At 58.7% G+C, this 27,278-nt stretch overlaps 1 protein-coding gene across 4 annotated transcripts in view; it reads right to left on the bottom strand.

Moving 5' to 3' along the window:
• The window catches only part of AGAP3 (ArfGAP with GTPase domain, ankyrin repeat and PH domain 3), a 108,689-nt gene that overhangs the window by 64,443 nt on the left and 16,968 nt on the right, over positions 1-27,278 (bottom strand). For 2 of the 4 annotated variants that reach the window (XM_021538996.2, XM_021538997.2), the window contains exons 2-4: positions 5,057-5,115; positions 308-395; positions 41-126 (exon numbers count right to left, since the gene is read on the bottom strand). In XM_021538996.2, coding sequence (XP_021394671.2) covers positions 41-126; positions 308-395; positions 5,057-5,115 — 233 coding nt within the window. Of the gene's footprint in view, positions 1-40; positions 127-307; positions 396-5,056; positions 5,116-9,648; positions 9,697-12,783; positions 13,595-27,278 lie in introns of those variants that run through there. The other 2 variants (XM_031503774.2, XM_077790106.1) reach the window with 2 other exon arrangements.

The following is a 27,278-nucleotide window of genomic DNA, read 5'->3' as shown; positions in this document are numbered from 1 at the left end:
GGAGGCTGGGAAGGGACAACAGGGAGGACAGGTCTCCTACCTGGAGTTCAGGGGGGCCCCCTTCATCTCGAATCAGCAGCAAGTAGCTCTGGCCATCCACCACAATCTCCTTCTTAAACCGGCCACCTTGGGGAGCAAAGCTGCCGTCAGCAAGGGGGGGTGCAAGCAGGAGACACCCCAAACGAGGGCTGGGGGGGCTGCAGAGCCCCTTGGCAGTGGAGGAGGTGCAGGGACGGCGATCACCTTCTGCACCATGGAGAGGAGTGATCCCAGCCCATCCCCAGGCACCCTGGGAAGCAGACCTTACCCTCTGGAGACTCCTCCTGCACATAGGTGCCGGTCAGGTAGCGGTGCACCAGGGCCGACTTGCCACTGGACAGGTTCCCCACGATGCCCTGGAACAGATGCACATGTCACCCGTGTGCCCAGCACGTGTCCTTGTGCACAAGGCCAGCCTCGTTAGGTGACAGCACCAGTGCTGGGGCACACTGATGAGAGGCACAGGTGTCCCTGAGAGGACACAGGGATGGTGTGACCCAGCCCAGTACTCGGTGGGAGGCAGGGCACTGGCCAGGCTCAGTCAGGCAGAGAGCAGCTGAGACTGGGGCACAGTCACCTGGACAGAGGGCAGTGAGTCCTCTCATCCTCACCTGAACAGGCACAGCCCTGTCAGAGCCACATCAGCTCTTCCACATCAGAGCCCTTCTGCTCCTCAGGGAACACTTGCCATCCCAAGTCAATTCAGAAGGGGAAAAACCTCTTTTCCCAGCCCACACATCCCAGCTGTGAGGTGCTGCAGCTCTGGAGAGCAGCTGCCAGTAGAAGGGGAGCTGAGCCCAGCTCCACACTGGGTGCAGGCCCAGCATGTGCTCATGCCCGAGGCACCAGCACCGCAGCACCGCTACGTGCATCTGCCAGCAGAGCCGATGGTGCCGCCCACACGGGAACACCCAGCACCAACGAGCAACCAAAGCACAGGAGAAAGCTACTGAGCACCGAGTGGAACTGGGTGGAAGCACATCTGACTGCAGCACCCTCGGACTGGCTATGAAAGGCAGGTGGGTGACCCAGGATGGGTCAGTCAGAGAGCCCAGCCCAGCTCGTTGTCAGTGTCCTCCTGACCATTAAATGCTGCTTAATTGTGGGACCAGGTCTTTACTGGAGGATCTGGAGCACGAGTCTAATGAGAATTGGCTGAGGGAGGGGCTCAGCCTGAAAAAAGGAGGCTCAGGGGGAACCTTCTCATTCCACAGCTCCTGGAAGGAGGGTGCAGTCAGGTGGGAATTTGGCTCTGCTCCCAAGTAACTAACAACAGGACAAGAAGTAACATCCTCAAATTGATCAGGGAAGGTTTAGTTTGGATATCAGGTATCCCTTTTCCACAAAAAAGGAAGGGTCACCTTTAGCTGAAGGTGAACCAAGTCACTATCCCTGGAAGTGCTCAAAAAATGTGGAAGTGCCACTTGAGGATATAGTTTAGTGGTGGACACGGGGGTGGTGCTGGTTGATGGTTGGACTTGATGATCTTAGAGGGCTTTTCCAGCCTTAATGGTTCTGTGATCTTGTACAGTTGCACTCACATGACCACACCAGTGCCAGAAGATGTGGAGTCAGGAGCGGCTACGAACACTAAACGTGCCTCTGCCACCATGGAAGTTTGCAGCCAAACTCTTCCAGGCACAGGGATGAGCTGGGCAGGTGAGTCACCACCAGGCAGGTTCTCCAGCTCTCAGGCAGGCACTCAAATGCTCCCGCCGCCCTGGGCCAGGCACAGGCTCCCCGTGAGAAGCAGAGAGGCCCCAGCCCCGTGGACAGACCAGGCTGGCAGAGCCCAGGACACAACCCTGCCCGCAGCTCCTCTGGTGCCAGTGGAGCCAGCGCACGGCAGGAGCAGGGAGCACTGACCAATGGCTCCCAGGGCATGCCTGGCCGCTCTCACCAGTGCCCATCTGCCACCTGAGAGCAGCCACAGACCCCGACAGCACATTCACAGAGGTGACAGCACAGAGAGCAGGGGCTGGCTGCAGCCCTGTCCCATCCTGCACCACCTGCATCTCCACAGCACAGAGAGAACAGGCTGCAGCCCTGCCTGTCCTGCCCCTGCACCTGCATCCCCTCGCTGGGCAGGGGCTGCACCAATGCCATGCCCATGTCATGGGCCAGGGGAACAGCCCAGCCTCTGCCCAAGCCCTCCCTGCCGCTCAGCTCTGGTCAGGACAGTCACGGAACCACAGAATCTCAGAATGGTTTGTGTTGGAAGGGACCTTCAAGCTCATCTAGTTCCACTCCCTGCCATGAACAGAGACATCTTCCACTACCCCAGGATGCTCCAAGCTCCATCCAGCCTGGCCTTGGACACTTCCAAGGATCCAGGGGCAGCTTCTCTGGGTAACCAGTGCCAGGGCCTCACCACTCTCACAGGGAAGAATGCTTTCCCAATATTCCATCTAACCCTACCCTCTGTCCATGGGAAGCCATTCGCCTTTGTCCTGCCACTCCAGGCTCTTGTCCCAGGAGAGAGCCTCTCTCCTGCTTTCTTGGAGCCCCTTCAGGCACTAGAAGGAGCTCTAATGTCTCCAGAACCTTCTCTTCTCCAGGCTGAACACCCCCAGCTCTCCCAGCCTGGCTCCAGAGGGGTTTCAGCCCTCAGAGCATCTCCATGGCCTCCTCTGGACTTACTCCAGGGCCATGTCCATGTTTTTTTAGGGGCCTCTGACACAGACACAACACTCTAGATGGGAGAACTGCAGAAGGTCTCACAGAAGGAACTCGAGAGCCCAGCTCTGGGCAGGCAGCTCAGGTTTCAGTGCCAGGTTGGCCAAGGCTCCTCTGCCAACGAGCAGCTCCCGAGGCTGCCCAGCAGCAAGGGTGCCATACCATGGCAAAGATAAACACTCCAATGCCATTTAGCTCTAAAACTCAGACAGAGGCTGCACTTACACTTTGTCTGCACATAGTACAAACCCTGACCTGCATCTCACCAAAATCTTGCTGCTCTGCCGTGTTCTTGAGCTCACCTGGACCTTCAAACCAGCCACAGAACTGACAATCCTGAGGAACACAGCCCCTGAGAGGTGGCAAACTGGAGCCAAACAAGGTGTGTAAGCACTGTGGGAGCCTCTGTTCCAGGGTTTTTGGGAGGATGTGGGAACACAGTCGGCACTGTGCTGGCACTGCCCAGTGCCAGGGGCAGGGGACAAGTCCTGCCAGGAGGCACCGTCAGTGCCCCTCTGCAAGAACTGCTCAGTCAGAGCTTCCTCCTGGCCTCCAGCACTGGGAGGGAGCTTTTAGGGAGAAACTGAGGGAGGGAAAACTGCTGAACGTATCTTAAGTACATCATATTATTCAAAGACCTTGGAGAAAGTATCCTGAATGCTTGGGAACACAAGCAGGGAGAGCAGCGAGACCCTCAACTCCTGTGGAGAGACAGAGGACGCAGAGTTGTTTGAAAATGGGAAGGAAGTGAAGCCTGGCAACATTTCTTGCTGGAGTCAGTACTGGGCCCCTCACAACAAGAAAGACCTGGAGGGGCTGGAGCATGTCCAGGGAAGGGAACAGAGCTGGGAAGGGGCTGGAGCCCCAGAAGGGAGCTGGGAAAGGGCTCAGCAAGGAGAAAAGGGGGCTCAGGGGGGACCTTGTGGCTCTGCACAGCTCCTGACAGGAGGGGACAGCCGGGGGGTCGGGATCTGCTCCAGGGAACAGGGACAGGAGGAGAGGGAACGGCACCAGGCTGGGCCAGGGGAGGTCAGGGTGAGTAGAGGGAAAGGTAGAGGGAAAATTCCTTCCTGGAAAGGGCTGTCCAGCCCTGGCACAGCTTGTCCACAGGAGGGGTGGAGTCCCCATTCCCTGCAGAAATTTAAAAGCTGTGTGGATGTTGCACCAGGGGACAGAGTCAGTGATGGCCTTAGCAGTGCTGGGGAAGCAGCTGGACTCAAAGATCTCCAAAAGCTTTCCCAACCCAAATGATTCTGTCACTCTAAACTAGGACTCCAAAAGGCCTCCAGGCTTTTAGAAGAGCTGCTTTGGCCAGATCAAATCCTGGAGCAACAGAGATCCCCAGAGGTCATGCAAAACCTGGGGAAAGGGCTGTGCCACTTGAGGAAGAACTAAAAGCTTTAGGATGGTTTAGCTGGCAGCATGGCTTTGCAGCCTTGCAGAACCCCAACATCAGGCAGCAACACCCGAAGAGCTGTGAGAATGACTTTTAAATGCATTTCACAGATAAACTAACAAATGAATATTTGAGGTTTGGTTTGATTCTCACTTAACTGCAGGTACTAGACAGTGTGGCAGGACAGTGCTGGAATGTTTTGCAAGAAGAATTTTGTTCCTTTGTTTCTTGGACTAATATTGAAAAAGGTTAATCTTGCAAAAGCTGAAGGGAGAAATAATTGAAGGGCACATGCCAGGAGCCTGTAAGGTGGGGCAGGAGGGACAGGGGCAGACCCCTGAGAGCCCACAGGGAGCTGGTGAACCCTGCAATGGTGTGACTGGAGGACACCCACCCTGTGCTGACAGACCTGGGGAGCCTCATCCCCTCAGTCTGGCAGAACAGAGCCGAGTGCCATCCTCCAGCACTGCTGCAGGGCAGGCACAGCTCAGCAGGCAGGAGGAGTGCCAGTGCAGAGCTCAGCGAGGCTCTGAAGGAGCAGTGACACCTCCCGCGCCAGGACGGCTGCTCTGGGGTGAGCACCAGGGCCTGTTCCTGAGCCACACCTGGGACCTGCACCTGCTTCTGCTGCACCAGCTTGAGCAGCAGCACCAGACAGGCATCACAGCTCTGCCAGGGCCAGCAGGGAGGCCGAGCAGCTCCAGTGGTGCCTTCTCACCTTCACGCCCAAGCGCTCTCTCCCTGATCAACAAACTCTGCCTCACCCTCAGAGCGTGGGCTGCCCAGGAACATCAGTCCTTCCCTGGCATGGTGGCAGCCCCAGCTCCCCTCTTCCTTCTGAGGCTGAACCTTCTGTGTGTTTCCTCCTGGCCACACGAAAATGCAGGGCTTTCCTGAAGATTTGGGGAAGCAGGGGTATCCCAGGCACAAGCCACAAGTACTCACCACCTTCAGTTCAGGCACCGAGCGACTCAGGGTCCATTCCTGACTATTCACAAATGAATCTGCAGACAGAGAGAAGAAATCATCAGGTTACCCTCAAGATCCCAGCAAGGACCCTGGTGCAGCCTCCCTGCTCCCTCCAGGCAGATACCTGGTTCTTCCCACCCTTCCAGAGGCACAGAGCTGCACGAGGACCCCACGCGCAGCCGCAGCCCCACACGGGGAGGAGCGGCCGAGCCGAGGGCAGCAGCAACGGCAGCACAGCGGCCGGGCACCACTGGCTGGAGCCCTTCCTTCAGCCCTGCAGCAGCACAAAAACCCCTCAGCATCCCCTGTCCCGAGGCACAGAGGACGAGGGGAGCACTGCCGAGCAGACACCCTTTTGAGGAGCACGGGCTGCACAAGACCCCAGAGCTGAGGGCACCTGGGGCACGTGCCAGCTCCCCCAGCCCTGCCCTGGCACGCCGCAGGCGCCGGAGCTGCCGGCAGGTATCAGCCACCTTCTGACTGAACACAAACACAGTTAGTTATTGCACTCATGGAACTGGCAGCATGCTGCAATGGGCTTACAGAGGCTGTGGCAATCCAGCACGCCCTGAGGAAACCCACCCACCCTGCCACACAGCATCTGGAGGAGGAGCAGGAGCCTGCAGGATACCTTGAGGACCAGAGGCAGCCAGCAGCCCCTCCTGACAAACCTTAGTCCCTCACTCGCCTCGGTGAGGTCAGACCTTCCATCCAACACCAGCTCCAGGGCAGGGCCCACAGGAGCAGCACCTCCTGCATGTTTATTACATACAAACAGAAAGGATTTTTGGAGACCTGAAATCTGTGGGAGCTCTGCACCTTCAGGAACCTCCAATAAACCTGTCAAATCTGTGGCCACAGACTGCTGCAGGAATGGGAATCTCAGATGGCTCAGAAGGGAAGCAGCAAATCCACCAGACCCGAAAGCAGGCAGCAATCAAACACAGTGACCTGGGCACTGCCACTGCTCCAGTGTCACCCGAGGCCACAGGGAGGGTGGCTCCAGATCTGTCCCAGCAGCCCCAACCCCACAACCACAACTCCTAGTGCCTGCTCCAGCAGTACCCAAACCACCCTCCCAGGAGACAATTCCTTCCCAATATCCCACCCATCCCTGCCCTCTGGCAGTGGGAGCCATTCCCTGTGTCCTGTCCCTCCATCCCTTGTCCCCAGTCCCTCTCCAGCTCTCCTGGAGCCCCTCCAGGCCCTGGCAGGGCTCTGAGCTCTCCCTGGAGCCTTCTCCTCTCCAGGTGAACATCCCCAGCTCTCCCAGAGCAGAGGGGCTCCAGCCCTGGGAGCATCTATCTTGTGTTGGAGGCAGCACAGGGTCCGACCAGCGCCTGCCCTCACCCAACTCCTGTTCCAGCCCTCATGACTCCTTAGGGGAGGCTGCACACACAACAGCACCAGCTCTTCCTCCATCTCCAGCCTAAAGCTTCATCCCACCTCTCTCACCTCACTGGGCAGCCCACAGCCATGGGGAAGAGCCCACTCCTGCTCCCACTGCCAGAGGGCTGGCTAAGCTGCTCAGAGAGCACGAGGCACAAACCTGGCACTGTGCCCTTGTCCCTGTTCTGTGCAGCCACCAGCGCCCACAACACTCATCCATCATGTTCAAGAAAGGTGTGAGCATGATGCTCCTACCCGGAGTTTACCTTCCATAGCTGACTTAGGAACACTCCTTTTCCAGGAGTTACAGACAAGCACTCCCCAAGTCTGCTGCAGGAACAGCAGGTTATTTATAGCCTCCCTGAGGAATCATTTCTCTGCAGCGCCTTTCACCTGCCCTTTCCTTTTTTTAGGCAGAAGTAATGTTTTTATTAGAACAATTCACCAGTCAGGAGGAAAATGATACATTTTTGAGCCCTTTCCAAAAGGTAACAGCACACCTGTATTTCCAGCTGCATCACTGGGTCTAAAAAAAGCTGTCTCCTGCACTTGGGACTTCTGCCCTGCTCAGCCTCTTTGGCAGGTAATGTGACAGATAAAGCATCATCCAGGCCTTCTCTGTCCCCAGCATTCCCTGATGGGAGCAGGAAGCACACACTTGTGATGTTTCACTACACACAGCAGGTTTTTGGCAGGTTCTGAGTGGAGCACAAGACACACACACTCGGTGATTAGCCTTGAGAAGGAGGAGAGGCAGGGAGAGCCCTGGAGAGGGCTGGCTGGGCTCTCCCTGGATCTGCTCAGGGATGATCAGGACAAGCTGCCCCATCAGTGCCAGCTGCCTCTGGCACCAACCATCCCAACAGATCCTTGCTTGGTTTTTAACCCAGGTTCAAGAGTTTGCAACACTTTGATTTTTGACTTGCTGAGAAGGCCCCTGAGTAATCCCTAACACAAATAAAAGCTGACAACGTAAGGCCCACAGGACTGTGCTCGGCCCCACAACACAGCCCGCTCCTCACTCCCGCCAGCCCAGCCCAGCCGAGCTCCAGCAGCAAATCCACCAGACCCAAAAGCAGGCAGCAAGCAAACACAGTGCCCGGGCCCTGGTGCCAGCTCATCCAGCAGCAGACACGGCCTGGGACTGACCCCACTGAGTACTGAGCTCATGTAGCACTGGATAGCTTCCCTGCATAGCTTCACTGCTGGACTGGCTGCCTCACCTGCAATTCCAGATGAAAACACACCTGCTCACTCTTCCTGCGTCTTCTTTTTGGCATTCAACCACAGAGAGGGGACCAGGCTATCTGTGCTGCAGTTCAACGCCTTCCCCAGGTGCACCTGACCTCCAAAACTGAAGCAGTGGGCTCAGGGAGCCACTGTCATACCAAGAGCTTCAGCACAGCCCAACAGCATCCTCGGCTCCACTACACAACCATACAAGAGATCAGTCCAGACTGGCCTGGGAAGAGGAAATTCAGGACAATTCTGTTACTCCCCAGAAGCTTCTGTTGATGGAGGTTTCCAGGCACAGGCAGCTCTACTGCAGAAAGTAGAAATTTGGGAGGTGGGGTGGGCAGAGCCCCTGCCATGCAGAAGAGCAGACAGGGACATAAAGGAGGTACTCTGCATCTGATGTCCCTTGGTCAGCTGGTCATCCTGGACATCTTCAGGACCTACAGACCAGACCCCAGCTGTAGGACAGCAGTGCTGTTCACCGAGGAGGCAGGATCAGCACCCTCTATCCCAGAGCTCGGACACCATGGCTCCCTGTGCGCTGAGGACAGCTTGGAGGGGGTTCAGCCACACACCCACAGCTCCCAGCACCCACATGCCACTGGGAGGCTGTCAGGAGAAAGGGGCTGGTGGGCCAAATTCACCTCCTCACCCCATCCTGGTCCACGGGATGATGCGCAGCAGGTTCATCTACCCTGTGCTCCAGAATGCCAGTGCCAGACACATCTGGTCTCCCCACACAGCAACTAATAATTAACCAACTCATTATCCAAGCCATGGTGGAACTCCCTTGGACACTGCAACCCTGGACACTAAACCCAGCCTTGAAACCAGGTCAGAGGCTGCACAAACACAGCAGAGGCCGCACAAACCAAGGCCACTTGTGGCCACCACTGCAGCCACACAAACAGACCCACCTGACCACACACAGATCAAAGGGAGGCAGAGGCAGCGTGCCCGGGCACAGCTACCCTTCCTGGGCATAGCCACCCCGCCCAGGCCAGGCTGATAAAGCCTCCACCCGGGCAATGCTGGCAGGAGGGGGATTTCTCCAGGTCAAGGACCGGCACAGGCATAGCCAGTGTTACAGTCAGCACTGAGCCAGCACAGGTACCCACTGCAGGACATGACCTTGGCAAGGATTCTCTCAGCAGAGCTATAAACACTCTACAGCAACAAAAGGAGACAATGCTGTGTCACTCTGGAGAAGGGCACACTTAGGAACTGTTACCTTTGTGTCATCAGCATGCCATGGGTGGCAGCAGCTGGTGCCACTGTGCTCTGAGGTCTGGAAGATCCAGAAACCTCTCAGCAGCTGCTGCTCTCCAGCCCCCATCCAAACACTGTCAAAGACCCAGACCAAACCCTGCTGTGATGCTGGGACAGGGTCTGCTGGAAGGGAAAACCCAGCAGAGAGTGAGATGGAAAGACAGGTAGCTCAACCTCCCACCACAGCACTCCCTGGGGATCTACCTCAGCAGCCAGACCCTGTTCCCAATGCGCCTGAGCTCAGCTCCAGCTGTGCAGCCCCACCAGCGCTGGCAAGGGAACTCTGAAGGCACAGGGTTCCCTCTCCCTAAGGCTGCAGTCAGACACAGCTGCACCCCACTGACCTCATCCTAAGAACTGAGCCCTCCAGAGCACTGTCCCAACAGCTCCCTCCCTGACACCTTCCAGAACTCTCAAGCTTTTCCAAAGTGCAGACGCCAGACTGGCCTCAGCATCCGAGGCATCTCTAACCCCACCATGACATCTCTGCCTCTCAGCAACACTCCCAGCTCAACCAAGGCAAGTACCAACACGAGGTGATATTTATCATGACCTACACAACTCACTATGCAAACTTCACCCAATCCATGAGAAAACAGCCCCTCTTCTCTCAGAAGCCTTCCCTCGCATGCCCTGCACATCAGTACTGCACACACAGGAGTAAAGGGAGGTACCTTGAAGAACATCAAAAAAGCAGGGCATCTCTCTGGGAGAGGGGACACGGCTGTGATCACAGAATCGCGGAATATCCCGAGCTGGAAGAGACCCACAAGGATCATTAAATCTCATCCCTGGCCCTGCACAGACACCCCAACGATCCCACCCTGTGCCTGAGAGTGTTGTCCAAACGCCTCCTGAGCTCTGGCAGCCTTGGGGCCGTGACCATTCCCTAGGGAGCCTGTTCAGTGCCCAGCCACCCTCTGGGGGAAGAACTCTTTCCTGATATCCAACCTAAACCTCCCTGACACAGCTTCATGCTGTTCCCTCAGATGAGGAATGCTTCCTGAGCCATCAGAGATGCTGTGCCCATCACACAGTCCCTTCATGCACAGGGACAACTCCAATTCCAAAACAGTCCAGTCTTCCCAAGACCATACCTATTCGACAACCTCTCTGGAATGGCACCAGCCAACACCTGGATACTAGAAATGCTCTGAACCACTGACCATTATCACCTGGGTCAATCCAAGCTGGCTGGACTCTGTGTTGACTTTGCTCTCTAGTCCCAAGGGCTGTTGCCTTCCCTTGCCCATTACACAAGGATCAGCTCTTTATGTTTTTTGGGTAACAAGCCCTGGAATCCCCCATCACCTCTCTGTGTGCTCAATCCCAGCCGAACCCCTCCAGGGCTGGGAGCAGCACTTGGAGGGACCCCCTGGCTTTTGTGGGTCTATCTGGATGCAGATCGTGGTGCAGGGTGGGTATCACAGCGTGCCATAAACAAACCGCTCCAGGTTCTGGAAACAGAGAGTGCTGGCTTGGCTCTCTGCCGCGACTCCTACATCCAGCTTTTCCAAGTGCTGATAACCACAACTGCAGCTGCACCCCCCAGGAGGGCAAGTTGGGGCTGCACCAGCAGCTTTCCCAGGGCAAAGTGGGCAGTGCCCACAAAGAGCATCAAAGTCTGTGGGACGTCAAGCAGGTGTTTGAACACCATCGGCCTGCAAGACTGGAACAGGAATGGGGCAGAGACCCTCTGAGCAGCTCTGTGGTAGCAGCACTAAGGCTCAGCCCCTCCAGCCTTGGCTCAGAGACCCACAGCTTCCACCGGAGGAAGCCACGGACCAACATTCTGAGCAGAGACAATGGGGGGCACAAGAGAGGACAAGCAGCAGTTGCTTTGCTGTGCAGACTTCACCATTGCCTTTTCACACCTCACCATCCTCAGAAGGACACAGGTTGGTGGGTACAGGGACTGTGCAGGTAGCAAGCAGGTAATGAATGGTGTTGGCAGTGTGACCAAGCTTGGTGTGAGCTCTGCAGGACCAGGGGCTCCTGCCAGGAGCCACAGTGCCAGAGGCAGCCTGGAGAGGTCAATCCCTGAGCTTCTGCCTCCAGCACGAGCCACAGCGGCAAACACTAATCCCTGCAACAAGCGGTGGTCCTGCATGAGCTGGCTGGTCACCACTGCGGGGACCCCAAACCACCCACACCACTCCCCACAGAAGCCTCAGCAGGGTCTCCCAGAGACGGATCCAAAGGGAGCTCCTACCTGTCTCACGGAGGAGCCAAGTGAGAGGCAAGGAGGCCAACCGAGCGCTCAGCCTCGGCTGCTCTGTGGGAATGCGGCCGCCAGGCCGGGTGCTGCTGGCGCAGCTCCCGCTGGAAGCGGCAAGCAGGAACAGGCCCCCGCTGCAGGGGCTGGGCCCGGCCCTCCCTGCCCGCATACACCCACATTCCCCAGCCATGAGCGCAGCCTCCCCTCTCCTGGGAACCTCCGCCACCCAGCCGGCAGCGGCACACAGCCCGGGCCGCCCTGCCGGCACCGGAACCCCCGGAGCGCGGCAGCATCCCGGCCTCGTGCCGAACGGGCAGCCCCGCATCCCTCGGAGCCTCCAGAACCTTCCCCTGGAGCACAGCGAGCCCGAGGGACAGAAGGGTCTAGAGGATGGAGCCCCCTGAGCTCCCTGGGCAGCTGCAGAGCTGCTCCTGTGCTGATCTCTGTGGCCCAGCACTCATGAGGGATGTCCAGGCACGATGCTGCCCTGGGCAGGAGCTGCCTCAGGAGCAAGCAGGTTCCTCGGGAGCATGTGGGTTCCCTGGAGAGCCTGCCAGCCCTAAGACATCCCTCTGGCACACAAGCCAAGCAGAGAACTGCCTCCACAGCACCCAGATCCAGAGCAGAGCCATGGAACCCAGCGAGGCCCCCCGGGAGCGGGCAGCAGGGCTTGGCCCAGCCCCCAGCTCCAAGCGTTCCATGCCTTAAAAAGCTGTGGATGCTGCTGCGGATGCTGCTGTCACCTCCCGGCCCTGCCAGGCCACAGGGCTCGCCTGCAGCTCCTTCCACAGGGCCCGGAAGGGGACAGGGCACACAGGCACAACCAGCACAGCCCCAGCGGAGGCCCCACAAAGCCCTGGCGCCAGAGAACTCCCACCAACATCAGAGTCAAACACCCAAGAGCTGCTCCAGCTGCCAGTGCCCGCTGAATGCCCAGCCCCGTGGGGACCTGTCCCATCACGGGTAATGCCACGCCTGCTCTCTGCAGGCTGCCCCACACCCGGTGGGGGTCCCTGTGCTCCCAAACATGTGGTCTCTGCTCAGCCCCAGTGCAGGACCTTAGCAGGGGGGGCCGGGGCTGAGCATCCCCCAGACGAGGGCTGGCACCAGGGAGCCGCTCACAAGGCAGGGTGCAAGGGACACTTCTGCGCTCTCCAACCCCTTGTGCTGTTCCACACCTCTGCTCTGGCAACCTCCCAAACAGCCCCACTTGCCTGAGAGCCCAACAGCACTCCTCTCCCCATTCCTCCAATGTTGTGGGGACGTGCAGGACAGCTCAGCCCACCCTGCCCTTGCTGGGACACCACCAGGGCAGGAGGGACATGTGACACATGTGCTTGACTCCCAGGTGTGTGGCCAGCAAGGGAACCAGACGCACATCCTCCTAAGCAGCCACACCACGGCTGCTCCAGCACATGACCCTGTGAACACACACCTCACTGCAGACCAGTGCAAACCCTGCAGAGCACCGGGACAGAACCAGGTCACAGCCCAGACAGGCTGCTGGGACAGGCCACAGCCACCCATCCCTGCGGGCCCCTCTGGCACAGGGGGCTCTAACCAGCCCAGCACTGCTCCTGTGCTTACTTACCCAGAGCCCGCAAAGGACCCCCACCCAGGAGGACAGGCTCAACGCTGCCATGGGGATCCTTGGGGCACACGCTGCCGGTGCTGCCACGCTCTCGCCTTCGGAAGCGGCTCGTGAGGAGCTTCCAGAGTCCCCCCGTCTGCACGGGGTCAGTGTGCAGCCGGCCCCCGACCCTGGTCAGCTCCGGGTAGAGCAGGTCCCGCTTGCTGGGGCAGGTGTGCAGGGAGCTGGCATCACCCTCGCTCTTGGTGCGGAGGCGCGTGGGGCGCAGGAGCCCCCCAGACTCGGAGCGCCGCAGCTCGTGGCCCCGGCGCAGGCGGAAACTGAAGCTTTTCCGCAGGGAGCTGAAGTTCTTCCTGGGGCCGGAGCCGCTCCAGCCGCTGCCCCCGAAGAGGTTCCAGCGGCGGCTGCCCCACAGGGAGCCCCCCCGGAGGAAGCCGGGGCTGTCTGTGGAGTGCGGCGGCCGTGCGGTGGGCAGGAAGGTCATGCTGCTGGGGCGCGGGCGCTGCGCCTCGTCGGGGCCGTCGCCCTCCGGCTCGGGGCTGTGCCTGCGGGGCGAGCGCAGCCGGAGCAGCTCCAGGAGGCGGCCGCGGGCGCGGGCGGGGGGCGGCGGCGGCAGCAGCGCCCCGGGCAGCCCGTTCCCCGCCGCGCAGAAGCTCTTGGGCCGCCGGCGCTGGTGCTGCGCGGCGCCGAGCGCGGCCTGGACGGCGGGGACGCCCTGCAAGTCCAGCGACTCGCAGACGCTGACGGCGCGGCGGGGGCTCGGCCGCGGGGCGCCCCGGCCCGGCCCGGCCCAGCGCCAGCCTTCGGCCATGGTCAGCGGCGGGGCTGCCCCATGGCCCCACGCCCGCCGCTCTCCGCCGCCGGCGCGGGGCTCCCGCGACGCGCCCGCATGTCCGGGCCGTGCTCCGCGCCGCCAGCGCGGGGCTGGGCCGGCCCGCCCCGGAACGGGCCGGGGCCGCGATGGGGATGGGGCGGAGGCCGGGGCCGCCCCGCCCGCCGCGCCCTCCGCGGGCACCGACGGCACCGAGTCCGGGGCACGGGCACCGGCGGCGGCGCCGTCCCGCAGCGGCGCGGGGCTGCGGCCCCGGGGCAGAGCGGCGCCGGTCCCTGTTACTGCTCGGCCGCGCTCAGTGCCCGCGGCGGAGCCCGAACCGGGGAGCTGCGGCGCTGCCCGGCCGCCCGGACACCGCAGTGGCGCTCACCGGGATCAGAACCGCCCCGGACCCCGTCGGGGCGACGCCAAGCGCCGGGACCGGAACCTGCCCGGGCCCCGGCGGGGCGTTCACCGGGACCAGAACCGGCCCGGACCCTGCCAGGTACCGGCCGCCGGGCAGGGCCGGCAATGGGGCCCCGGTGCGGCGCGGTGCCGGCCGTGTCCGCCAGGGGGCGCTGCGCCCCCGCTCGCCGCTGCTGCCCGTGAACACCGGCAGCGACACCGGGACCGCGCGGGACCGGCTCCGGCAGCGACACCGGGACCCCGACGAGACCGGCTCCGGCAGCGACACCGGGACCCTGGCGGGACCGGCACCGGGACCCCGACGGGACCGGTTCCGGGAGCGGCACCGGGACCCCGACGGGACCGGCTCCGGGAGCGGCACCGGGACCCGGCACCGGCAAACCCGCACACGCACCCTTTCGGCGGCCCCGGCTCGGCCCGGCCTTGCGGCACCCCCCGCGGCCCCGCTGCCCGCAGTCCCTGCCCGCAGTCCCGCCGCACGTCCCTCAGCCCGGCCCGGAGCTGCCCCTCTCCTGCCAAGAGCCCGCTCTGCGCGCCAGAGCCCCGGCCCCAGCCTCCGGCCCTGCTCCAATCCAGCTCCCTTCGCCTTGTCCCCTTTCCCAAAGCTGTGACGGGCAGCGAACCCCCAGCAGCTGCCCTGTGCTCGGGGACACGTGAAAAGCGTCAGCATGGAGCCCAGGGGCCGGGGCAGCCCTGAGCACCCCGACCCTGGAGCACAGACCCCCGGGAGCACTGACTTCGAGAGCCCCCCGAGGCCGAAGCAGAGGGCACCAATTGAAGTGTGACAACCTCAGACAGAGCTTCGTTCCTGTCTCGTCCCAGGGCAGTCACTTCCTCTGACCAAACCCACCATCACTAAGCACTGACCCTCCTCCTCGGCCACTAGAGTCCTGACTGTGGTACCTCCTCCACCTCTTCCCCAGCACCCCTCATTGCTGCCTGCAGTCCCTGTCTCCAGCATCACCCCAGGGTGCTCTTCCTCCTCTTCCTCCCCCTCCTCCTCCTCTTCCTTCTCCTCCTTTTTCCTCCACACCTTTTCCCTCTTCTTGGCTTTCCTCCTTCACATTACAATTATGATCTGTGCTCCCTCTGGGGAGGAAAAAAAAAAGATGCCTGATTCCCCCTTAAACTATTTTACCTTACTGAAAGCCCTGTCTGCTGAGCCAGCCCAGGTCTTCTCCTGTTTCTCCAGGCCTCTTCAGAGAACACCTTAACATCAAGCACCGCCCTTTCCCCCTCCTTATACAGGAGTCTTTGACTCCACTGCCTTGACTCTTCCGAAATCCCACCACCTTCTTGGACTGTGCCTTCTCTTTGAACCCTCATCCTCTTCCACAGCAGGCCTCATCCTTACTTCTCCAGTTTTCTGGATGCACCAGGCCTTGGACACAGCCAAACCCCACATAGAGCTCTTCTTCTCCCTACTGCAGAGCCAGCGCCTCGGCCAAGCCCCTTCCTTCTCCCTTCTCCCTCCTCTCCCAAGCCCGCAGATCCCAGCATCCACCTCCCCTCCCTGTCAGTACCACGGATCCCATCATGGCATGCAGGAGCAGAGGTCCCACCCAGAGCCTCTCCTGGGGCTTCACGTCCTGCTCTTCCCTCGGGTGTTGGCAGCAGCCCTATGCCAGCAGCTTCCCTCCCTCCCCGGTACCCGCTGGGGAGCTGTAGCTCAGAGCCGCCTCTCTCCAGCCGCAGCCGTGTCCTGAGGGCAGACAGTGCCACATCCCACTGCCCTCCCTCCCAAGACAACGGGCACCTGTGCCCGGGACTGAGCAGAAGGCGCCTGCCAGCCCGCCAGAGCTGCAGCTCTGCCATCTGTGCCAAGGTCACAGGAACACGCGAACTGCCAGACTGGCTCCGACCCGCGCGCACAGCATCTGCCACCCCGTCTCCCGAGCAGCCGCACTGCAGCGACAATGAGGAATTCTGCAGGAAGCAATTACAAGGGAATGTCTTCCAAAGGGCTGAACACCAGACAGGGCTGGCTGCGGGGACCAGGCTGTCAGAGCCAACCTGTCAGGGGTACCTCAGGCACAGGTACCTGGCTCTGGCCATGCAACCAGGTCAGGACCCTCACAAGCTCCTGCCCACCATGCCTGGCACAGCTCTGTGCTCCCAGGGGTGGAAAGTTCTTCCTGTGGGGAGACTGGACCGTCTATATCCATCTCTTTCCAAACCCTGGGTTTAACACATACTGCAACAGTGCCAGATGGTTCCCTTTCCACATGAGTCTCAGCTTTTTAAAATATTCTGGCAGGTTCTGGCTGTGAGGTGCCACTGAATCACAAACTGTGTGCGGGAGAGATGATGCACCTTGTGCTGCCCGCTGAGGCAGGACTGGACATGCTGGGTCCCCCTGACAGGGTCTGTCTGATCCATCCCTACGACCTCCCCAAGACCCCTCCAGCACAATGACCTCCTCAAGTCCCCTCGTGCCTGTGACCTCCTTCCTGCTCCAGCTCTTCCTCCTCCTGTGATCCCACCCAAATTCTGATTAAACCTACTGGAAAACATGGGGAGTTCCCCTTAGCTGATGACATCCCTTCCCTGTCCTACCAGAGATCATATCTTTAAAGCTATTTGTGTTTTTTAAGGATTCCCAATTCTCTGCAGTTTGTCTCCACCTTTCTTAAATACAGAGTCAGACCCTGGGCACAACACTCAATTGGAACCTCCAGCAGCCTAAGAAGAAATACAGGTACAACACCTGTCCTACTGCATCCCAGTAGGATACTGGTCTATACCACAGTAACAGCGTAACACTGTTCTTATCTAACTAGGCTGTTTTGTGGCAAAGGTTTCCAAATGCTGTGTGCACTGATATGTATGTTGATGTGATCCCCTTGACATTATTCTGAAAGACGTCTAAAACAGGCTAAAATGGAGCCTTAGATTCAAGTCCTGGGGTTGAGGGCTGCAGGGCACCTGCACAGGCTGGGAGTCTGTACCCCAGGGCAGGTTCAAACCCCGTGAGTCTCAGCAACACATGGGCTCCAGCTACCTCAGCCCTCCACTGATGGAGAAACTGCTCTGAGAACACGACCAGAAAACACCAGGTTTGAGGCGAGCCACAACAGAAACTCCCTACATGCCTTTAATGTGTGTCTTCTCTGGCAGTTCATACCATAACCGTACTGGGCTGGACTGGAGCTGTGTCTGTGTCGAATGCAGATGACAGGTGACAGCTCACCTGTTCACTGGTGACTTGGCCAGAGTCCCCAGGGCTATGCAGGGCTGCAGAAGAATCTCTGAGAGCTGGGAAGTAACAGGGCTTTGGCAATCTGACCCAGAGCAGGTGCCTGAGGACAGAAGCATGTTGGTCCCTTACCAGGCCTTCTTTGAGTCACATGCATGGTACAAACATTACGGCCATGAACATCTGGCTGAAATTAATATAATCCATGAGAGGCTAAACAACAGCTGCATGGGAGGAGTCCGAGAGCCAGGGAACATTCCAGTGCTGGTTGGCCCTGGTATGACATTCAGGGTGGAGCCCCAAAAAGGAAAGGGAGTCTAAACAGTGGTCAAATGTTCTACTGTGCTCCCCAGACCCCATGACACTGGTGTCACTGCTCTCCCTGACCCACCAGCACTGTGTTCCCCCAGACACAAACAGTACTGCTGCTCCAGAGATCTGCAGATAGGGCGATTTTGTTGTCAGGGAGAAGCCCAGCTGGGAGGATGGGACACCTTCACTCACCATCCCTCCTGGGCTCAAAAGCACTGTCACTCTGCAGAGGGGCCTGAGTCTGGGGCCCCCCGCAGCCCCACACATCCAGCACGGATGAGGAACCAGCAATGCCTCGGCAGCCGGAGGAGGGATGAGGTTCCCAGCATGGAACCCAACAGCTCCAGTGCCTGCACAGAGGGCAGCTACAGCAGCAGAGCAGGAGCATGTGAAGAGCCCAGACAGCTCCGGCCCTGCATGCCGCCAGGGCTGTGAGTGCTCGAGGCTGACAGCCCTGCACAGACGTGCTGGCCGTGGGACTGCAGGCAGCAGACCAGGCTCCACACCACTGCCAGGGACAAAGTCAGACAGGGGGCAGGACAGGTGACAACATGGCACCTGTGCCAGGCTGCAGGGCACCCAGACAGGGAGCAGGACAGGTGACAACACCGCACCTGTGCCAGGCTGCAGGGCACCCAGACAGGGAGCAGGACAGGTGACAACACGGCATCTGTGCCAGGCTGCAGGGCACCCAGGCAGGGGCCAGTACAGGTGACAACACCGCACCTGTGCCAGGCTGCAGGACACCCAGGCAGGGGGCAGGACAGGTGACAACACGGCACCTGTGCCAGGCTGCAGGGCACCCAGGCAGGGGCCAGTACAGGTGACAACACCGCACCTGTGCCAGGCTGCAGGACACCCAGGCAGGGGGCAGGACAGGTGACAACACGGCACCTGTGCCAGGCTGCAGGGCACGCAGGGCCCTGGCACATGCTGTCCAGCTGGAGCAGCAGAGCAGGAGGGCTCTGTGCAGTGCCAGGGATGGCAGCCAAGCTCGCCCGCAGCTGCAGCAGGACCCCGAGCGCTGTGTCGGGACCATGCTGGAGCTGCCGGGCTCTGCAAACCAGCTCCAGCCAGCTCAGCCATGCACCAGGAATACTGATGAGGCTCTGCCAAACCGGAGCGTCTGGGGGCGCGGGCTCGGTGGCCCGGCCCTGGGGTGCAGCGCTGCAGCCCCACGTCACAGCCCACGCTGCCAGCGTCAGCGGCACCGTCACTCGGAGGCGGGCGGGGGCCAGCCCTGCCTGCTGGCCTCGCGGGGCCAGCATGGAGCCAGAGCCGTCCTCGGCCCGAACGGGAGGAGGGAGAAGGAAGCAGAGACGGCCCCTGACCCAGTGCACAGAGACACGTTCACGCTGAGTGCTGCCACAGGCTCAGCATCCACCACAGCACCACTGCACAGCGCGCAGCTCCACGGCAACCCTTTCTGGTCACCCCGAGCACCCCGACAACCCCTTCTGGTCGCCCAGAGCACCCTGGCCCCAAGAGACAAATGTCCTCCAGCTCTCCACTGACAAACACTCACCCACCCCACAGCCCCGCACATCCCCAGGGTCTCAGGACGGAGAGATGAGGCACTGCTCCAGGTCTGAGCTCTGCCACAGATCCTCAGTGCCAGCTGGACCCTCCCACCCTGCCCTGCCCTGTGCCTGTGCCCGTGCCCACTCTGCAGCAGAGCCCTGCGTTTGACACTTGACAGGCTGACTGACTTTCCGAAGCTTCTTGCCCAGAGAGGTGCCTCAAAGCAGGTTGTTCCCTCCAGTTTCCATGGAGAGGAGGAACAGGCCCAGCCAGCAGAGAGTTAACACCAGCTGGGAAGTAAGTAACAGTCACAGGAGAGCCCGACTCCAGCACCAGCTCCCTCCCTCCTCCCACACTGCACACCCCCAGCTCAGGTCCTGCCGCAAACCTCGAGCTGCTGATGAGGAAATTGCCACCTTCTCCCCCCATGCAGCACTGAAGCAAACGCCTCCCTCCCACACAGGTGAGGTCAGGCTCAGGTCACCCAAAGAGGGCACGGCCACGCTCCTGTCCACCAAGGACAGCAGCCGAGCACCAAACTGCTGCCAGCCTTTCGAGGAGGGCATCCTGCCATGGGCCCCGTGCAAGTGGCCATGCTGCAGATCCTGCACTCAAAATGATGCAAGTCAGATGCAGGGAAGGCAGATGGAGGGATGACAGATGCAAGGATGATGCTTCCTAAGCTGGTCCAGACCCTGGTGCCTCAGGGAAGCCCCAGAAGATAATGCTTTGGGATGTTACCTACAGGGTGTAATACTAGATCAAGGCAGCAGCCATCACTTCTGCTCTTTAAACTCCCTCCAGGCACTTTTGCATGCAGAGCTGTCCATACCAGTATCCTGACTAAATCTGCAGGTAGGCTGGTACCTGCACTGCAGGGCACGAGCAGCCCTGCCATGCTGCCAGCCATGCACCGGGCTGGCCCCAGGCACCAGGCTGTTTCCAGGTACAGAGCTGTTCCCATGGAACAGGGCTGTCTCCAGGCACCAGGATGTTCCCAATTCCCAAGCTCCCTACTGGTGATGCAGGTATGAGCAGCATCAGCATGATTAGGCCAGACATTGTGAAATCTCCTTGTGATTTTGAAATCCAAAGACAAAAGGCTAGGTGAAAATTTGGTTAGAGGACTAAAGAAGGACTCAGGTCCTCAAGTCTCGCTTTAAAATCTCTCCCATAACCATCACTTAAACAGCAAAAATCCTCCAGTTTATTCCAAAAGCAGTAAAACAAAAGAAGCTATGGCACTAAAAATAGCCTCAGAGTGAAACTGAGAACTGAATGGTGAGCAATGGGACTCAAAAGACATGAAAACCCACGTGAAGGTGAGGAGGAGAACAGGGCAGGAGATGGACAAGCCTGAAACATCCCTCCTGCCTTGACAGAAAGGCAGGGACTTCGCAGCAGTCTGCAAAGGACGGTCACAGAGCTGTCCTTCAGCTGGACCACGGAGCTCCCTCACTGTGGTGACACTGCAGTGCCCAGTGGACACAGGACATTCCTGCACGCCCCAGCAGAGCTCCCACCCAGCCCAGCAGCAGATGGCACACAGCCCCTGCCCCACGGCCTTCCGCCTCTGCACGTGGGGCATCGCAGGCACCAACAACACTAGAATTTTGGGAATAGCCGACCCTAGCAGAAGGTAGGACTGGAGGGTCATCGAGATCCACAGAAAGGGGAGCAGCCCAGAATCCCAAAGGGATGCTCCCAGCAGTGCTTCCCAAAGCTCTCCAAGACTGCTCCTACCTCCCTGGGAAACATGCAAGACAATTAAAGCCACGGAAAGATCCCATCCTTTTGCCCTGTTCCCAAAGGCACCTGCTCAGGAACAACAGAGCAGGCAAAGGAAGTATTTTCAAAACACAAGCTAAAAAGCTACCGAGGCTGACAACAACACAGGATGCTCACGTGGGCCTGAGCACCCCAACAAACACCATGGTACCGCTGCTCCCACCTCGTCATCCTCTGAGGCAAGCATGGTGACTAACAGCATCTGCACACACTGGCAGAGATTGTTTTGCAGCAAACAACAAGAGCCAGCTGTGAGAACAGTGTTAGTAATACCCCTGTATCCCACCTGGAGCAGGGGGGCTGCACTGCTCCAGTCCCCAACAACCCTCTCCAGCTCCCTCACAGGGACAGGTCCCAGACCCATGTGGAACTTCGACGCCCACAAGAAATGGACTTAGAGAAGGAAATATCAGCCTTGGGATCTTAAAGAAGCAGATGTCACCTGGCATGTGGAACTCACCTTCACAACAAACACTTAGGTAAGACTGTCCATTTCAACGAAGCCACTCATACCTCAGGTGCTGCCCCCAGGTCCTGGAGAAAGCCAGAGGCAGCCCCAGCCTGAGGGATGCTGAGCCAAAGACCCTGCTCCAGGCTGACCAAGGATTTGATGTCTCCTGCACCTGCTCTCACTTTGGCACGAGGGTCCCAGCTCTGACCCCTGGAGCAGCCCCTGCTGGAAGCAGCCTCCCCACGCCAACCATCTCCCCCAGTGCTCACCTTTACAGACCCCAAAGAGCCTATCTGTGTCCAACTCAGGCATTTCGGGCTCCTCCCCAAGGCCTCTGCACAGAGGCCAACCACCAACCACAGACAGCAGAAAAACCCAGAAACTGAAAGCCACAAGCCGCAGCCGGAAGGTGGGACGGAAGGTGCAGCTCTTGCACCTGGTTCTCTGTTCCCACCATCCCCTGAGGCTTCCCTGCTGCAGCCACAGACACCTCAACCTGCAGGCTCATCCTCCCAAATGGGAATGGGTGCCACATCTCACTCCAGGGCCCCAGGAGGGACCAGTCCTGCGTCCTTCTGCCCATCTCACACCCTCGGCCTCAGCAGCCCCCACCTCGTGGCTCCCCACCAAGTCCCAACAGGGTCCAAGGGGTCCCAGCTGCCTGACCACATCCCAGTGGGGCCCAAGGGGTCCCAGCCTGAGTCACAGTGGGGCCCCTCCCTGACGTGACCACAGAGAGCAATAAGGGAGACCTCAAATCCCCTGGCACCAAAACCAACTTCCCATGTGGTCAGAGCAGAAGGGGATGGCTTTGAGTGCCTCACACCACCTTGGATTTGGCAGGGAGAACCATTCTTGATGATTTTTCCAGGCTCCAACGCAGACACTAAATGCAGAAGGTGGATCCCCAGGAATCCCCCCAAAACTGCCTCAGCCCAGTTTGTATTCACAGCTACACACTGAGGGCCCCAGTTCTTAGCCCACTTCACACATCTCATGTTAACCATTGACTCTTCCAGTTTCTTCCTGAGGTCACTCTGGACTAACCCAAATACCATAAAGAAGCCTCAAGGTATTATTTAATCACTAACACCTTTCACTAATCCCACTGCTCCGGAACTGTTCTCAATGTCATGGAAAGTAGATCCCATCAAATTACATCACTCAGCACCCACTTCCCTCCTTTAATTCTCCACTAATTTGGATTACGTTAGGTACTCCACTGCTCTCTCAGGAATCAGTATCAGTCTAACTGTATCCTAAATACCTGAGTCATCCACGGATCCTGCAGAAGGCTGGCAGAGCATTAGCCCATTCCAACCTCGCTCATCTTCTCACAGCCAGCTCGCAGGGAGCCCTGCAGCCAGCTCTGGGTGCCAGCTGCCCAAAGCTGGGACTCTGAAATCACCTGGCTTTGGTAGCTGCTGTTCAGAACTGAACAATCATTGCAGAGAAAGGACTCCACCTCTCCAAACAGGGATGGAGATGCTTACACGGCACAGCTCCCCACACGCCGTGTTTCAGACAGTACAGACAAACATCACAGCTAAAAACATCCCTGCTCCCAGTAAACCTCCCAATTCCCGATAGGCACTGACCAGCTGGATGCCAATGGCCACTCGTGTCCCACCTCTTTTGCTCACTTCCACTCCTGGTCTGTGCTCCGTAACACCAACTCTTCCTCTGTTTAGGATCAATTCAGTGCCAGTCCTGCTGTTCAGATGCGCCACCCGCTCCCTATGCCAGGCTGGCTGTTGGCACAGCCTCCCTCATTAATGGGGCTTTATGTGATTTGGGCACAAACATGACATTCTTTGGAATTACTGCATTTGCTGTTAGTGTTCTCTCTCCCAAGTCCTGTGGCTCATCATTTTATTGGTTTTTTGGCTTTAGTGACACCAACCTCCAAAACCAAATGGCAATGGGTGAGTACTACCCCAACGCCCTGTCCAGGAACAGCATCGCTGCTCCAGGTTTGCAGGGCATAATGGGGGCCGTGAGGGACAGGAACATCCTTCCCCATCCACAGGCAATTCGGCGCCAAGGAAAGGGCTGGGATGGCTCCCAGGAGATGACCTTGGTGGAGATGAAACACTGCTGGGAACCTCCCTGACGATGCCCAGGGCTGGCACCAGACCGGTACCACTGGTAACACCATGACACCAGTCCCAGTAACTCCAGCACTCACTGCGTGCTGCTGCTCACCTCAAAATCCACGGCACAACTGGGGCACCTGTGTAGTGCCTGGAGCAAGTCCCAGGCAAGGCTGTGGGGTTCACACCTCCACAGACTCTTTAGATGCAGCTGGGACCGTGTTGTGCGGGGGAGAAGGTGGGAATGAACAGCACTGAGACATCAAGGCTAGAGAAGGGCTCCCAGGGAGCGAGTGCAGCCACTACAGTAGGAGGGCTACCAGGGAGCATGGCAGGCACCCCAGGACCACAGTGTGCACCCCAGGACCATGGTGTGATCCCCAGGACCACGGCATCCCTCCCTGGGAGAACTCTGCTTTGGAGGACGTGGCTGCAAAGCTCTGCCATGCTGTGCTGCTAGAAGGATTGGCAAACAGGAAACCTGCCCTGGCCACAGGCACACAGGAACGGGCTGCTGGCTGGGGAGAGCCTGGGAGAAGGGACAGATCCAGCGGTGCTCAGACCAAGGCTCAGGCTCAAGGGGGACTCTGCCTGCCTGCCTGCCTGCCTGCTGGCTGGCTCACACAGCTCTCACAGGCAGTGCAGCCCCAGTCTGCAGCCCTGGACCTTCAGGCCAAGTACAGAACTTCAGGAAGGTACAGAACAAGTATGAGGTGTGTGACAGGCACAGGGAGAACAATGTAAAGCAAGGAAACCCCGGCAGCTCAAAGCATTACTCAAGGTGGCAGAAACAAAGAGAATGTGTGGCAAAAGGATTTTAAAATCCTGAGTGTCCAGCTGCCACAACAGCAGGTGACCAACGAGAAGTGGAATCATCAGAAGAAACAAACAATTCTGATTTTACATCTGGAAAAATAAGCTGCAAGTTCTCACCACTCAGATGAAATTCTGGGGTTATTCTCAACAACTCTAGGAAAATGTTTCCCTGAGGAACTGTGACTACCCCATTCCTGGAAGTGTTCAAGGCCAGGCTGGACGGGGCTTGGAGCAACCTGGTCTAGCGGAAGTGGGGTGGAACTGGATGGCCTTTAGGGACCCTCCAAACCCAACAATTCCATAATTCTGTAAACATCAGTTTGCTGCTCAGCAGCAATCAAAGATCACAGAGGGTGCCAGCTATTACTAGGTAAAGAATGGAGAACAAGAGAGGGAGTGTCTCAACATTCTCATCCTGACCCACAGTTCTCACCAGGTACTGTGAGGGCAGGAGATGACTAACAGGACAGGAACAGCTACTGTACAAGGAGCCTGGAAAGGATGATGGCAGAGGGGGAATGAAGTTTTCCATACTGGGAGAAGAAAGGAGGAGGCCACTAGAGAACAATTTGTTCACTGTTTCTTGCAAAGCAGAAACTTGGGGACATCACATCCAATTAAGCAGGTCCAAAAGAGGAGATTTTTTTCACATAAAGCATCACTGTGAAATGTTTCATCAGGGCTGCGGCGGCGCTCGGCGAACACGCACTCAAAGGACACTCGGCCAAATCCAAGGACAAAAGCTCCATGCGAGGCTACAGAAACACAAGATGCAGCTTTGGGCTCGGGAATGGCTTCCTGGGAGCAGGAAAGGCACAGCCCAGCCCATGCACAGCAGGGCAGCAGCCCAGAGGAGCCCTGGAGCCCCTTTGGCAGCAGCACGAGGAGGGCCCCTTGCCTCTGTCCCCATGTGCCAAGCCCCAGCAGTGCCACGGTTGGGGCTCTCACACCGTCCCCGTGGGGGCGAGGCCTGGGGCTGCCAAACCCACATTCCCACTGACATTTTCCATGCTTGCTCACTGCATCAGGATGGTATTTATAGAAGTTTGAGCAAAAGCAATTCAGACACTTCTCAAAAGCAGGCTGGGGGAAAGCACAGCAGCTTGGCCAAAGCTGTACATTTTTCTAGCTTTGAGTGAGGGATTGAAGAGCTGAGCAACCTCCCAGCTCCAGGCTGGAGCTCAGCACTCTAGACTTTGATCTGCCAAGCCACAGTGGGTTCTGCCTGGGGTCCAGCAACTGTTTCCTGCATCTCCAGTCCCAGCATTTCTCAGATGAAATCCTGGGGTTATTCTCAACAACTCTACGAAAACATTTCCCAGAGGAGCTGTGGCTAACCCACCCTGGAAGTATTCAAGACCAGGTTGGATGAGGCTTGGAGCAGCCTGGTCTAGTGGAAGGTGCTCCAGCTCATGGCAGGGGGTGGGACCAAATGAGCTTTAAGGTGCTGGGTTCTGTGACCATGGTGACTGCAGGATTTCCCTCCAAGGCATTACCTGAGACAGGAAAGCAGGAAATGCCAAGGCCATTCAGCCAGACAAGAGAGTCTGGGCACCTGGGAGGTGCGGGCTGCACACTCCAGTCCCCCAGCCTCCCAAGAATGGATCTGCTCTGCAGAGCCCAGTTGTCCTTGGCAGCTCTGCAGGGAGAGGCCCTGCTGAGCCCCACCAGCCCCATGTCCCATTGGCATCACCAGCCTGTGCAGGAGGGTGCCAGAAATTAAAGTGGGTCCCATCACAACTCTTCCTCCTCCTCCTCTCAAGCTGAACTCCAGCCATCTGCGGTTTACAGCTCCAGATCTGATCCAGCACCCTCGGCTCTCCCACAGCATGGAGCGAAATCAGCACTTCTGGTGCCCAAGTCACCCAACCTACTTATCACTCCTACTTCAGCCTGAGAGCGCTGACTGTGACGAGGAGCCTGGGGGAGCAGACTCAGGTGATGTCACCTCCATCCCTGACACCGTATTAGCCAACTCCCCCACTTCTGGATCCCACAGCTTCCACAGAGGACAACCCACTCAGCTGACACAGAACGAGCGATACCATTGCTCGAGGCACCTGAGGAGGTTCTGCCAGGATCCTTGGGGCACGGCAGGGCTCCCAGAGACCTTTCTGCAGGCAGGAACCCAGACTGCCGTGTGTCTGTCGCACTGGGCAGCTGTGTGTCTCCTCTCACAGAGAGACACAACTGTGGGAGCAAACAAGGGCCTGCAGCTCCGAAGGACCAGAGAGCTGCCACCTCAGCCTCACATCTTAATCACAAGATCGTTCTATTTCCATGGAAACGGCAGAATTAGAGACTTCGACGGAACGACAATTACCAGCATTGGGAATTTAACTGTTCAACCTGCCACGCTCCCGTCCCCAGTGCCAGTAGAGGAGATGGCACTTACCCACACCACTGCCCTGCACCCGGCCCCAGCACCACGGCCAGCCACGCTCAGGTGTTTGCTCCTGCGTCCTGCAGCAGCCAGCTGGGTTTCCAGAGAGCCTCCCATGTCAGCACATCGGGGATGGATGCTCCCGACCCATGGGGGCTCGGTCCAGTGCCGACTTGTCCGTCAGCTGATCCCGGAGCACACACAGTGATCCTGCTGACCAAGGCTTCCCCAGGGCCTCAGCAGCAGGAAAAGGCTATATGTGCTCATGAGTCACTCAGGAATTACGGGATGGCTCCAGCTCTGGCCCAGTGCCTCCCAGGGCAGGCCCTTTCCCTGACACAGCAGAGCTCCACAGTGGTTTTGGTCAGCCGAGGACAGTACGGAGCCGAAGCGCTAACTACCCTCAGGGTACAGGGTACCCTGTCCCACCCCACTCTCACCACTCCACCATGCAGCCACGAGCCTTTCCTGAAAGCAAAGTGGGAAGGACCTGGCAGCACACCATGGGACTCCCTGGACTCATATCTTACGTTTGCAAACAGCACAATGTAAACTGCAACCGTGGGAGCATCAGCAAAGCTGCTGTGGTAAATCAGGGGAGCTGGGATGCCCAGGAAGCCCTCAACTAACATAGACACATCTCCCAGGAGAGAAGAGCTGGCCCTCTGTCTTCTGTCCAGACAGGGGGCCACTTTGAG

The sequence above is a fragment of the Lonchura striata genome, chromosome 1 (assembly GCF_046129695.1).
Source record: "Lonchura striata isolate bLonStr1 chromosome 1, bLonStr1.mat, whole genome shotgun sequence".
NCBI lineage: Eukaryota > Metazoa > Chordata > Aves > Passeriformes > Estrildidae > Lonchura > Lonchura striata.
Note: the sequence above shows the minus strand (reverse complement) of the source record. Positions and strands in the feature narration are given on the sequence as shown.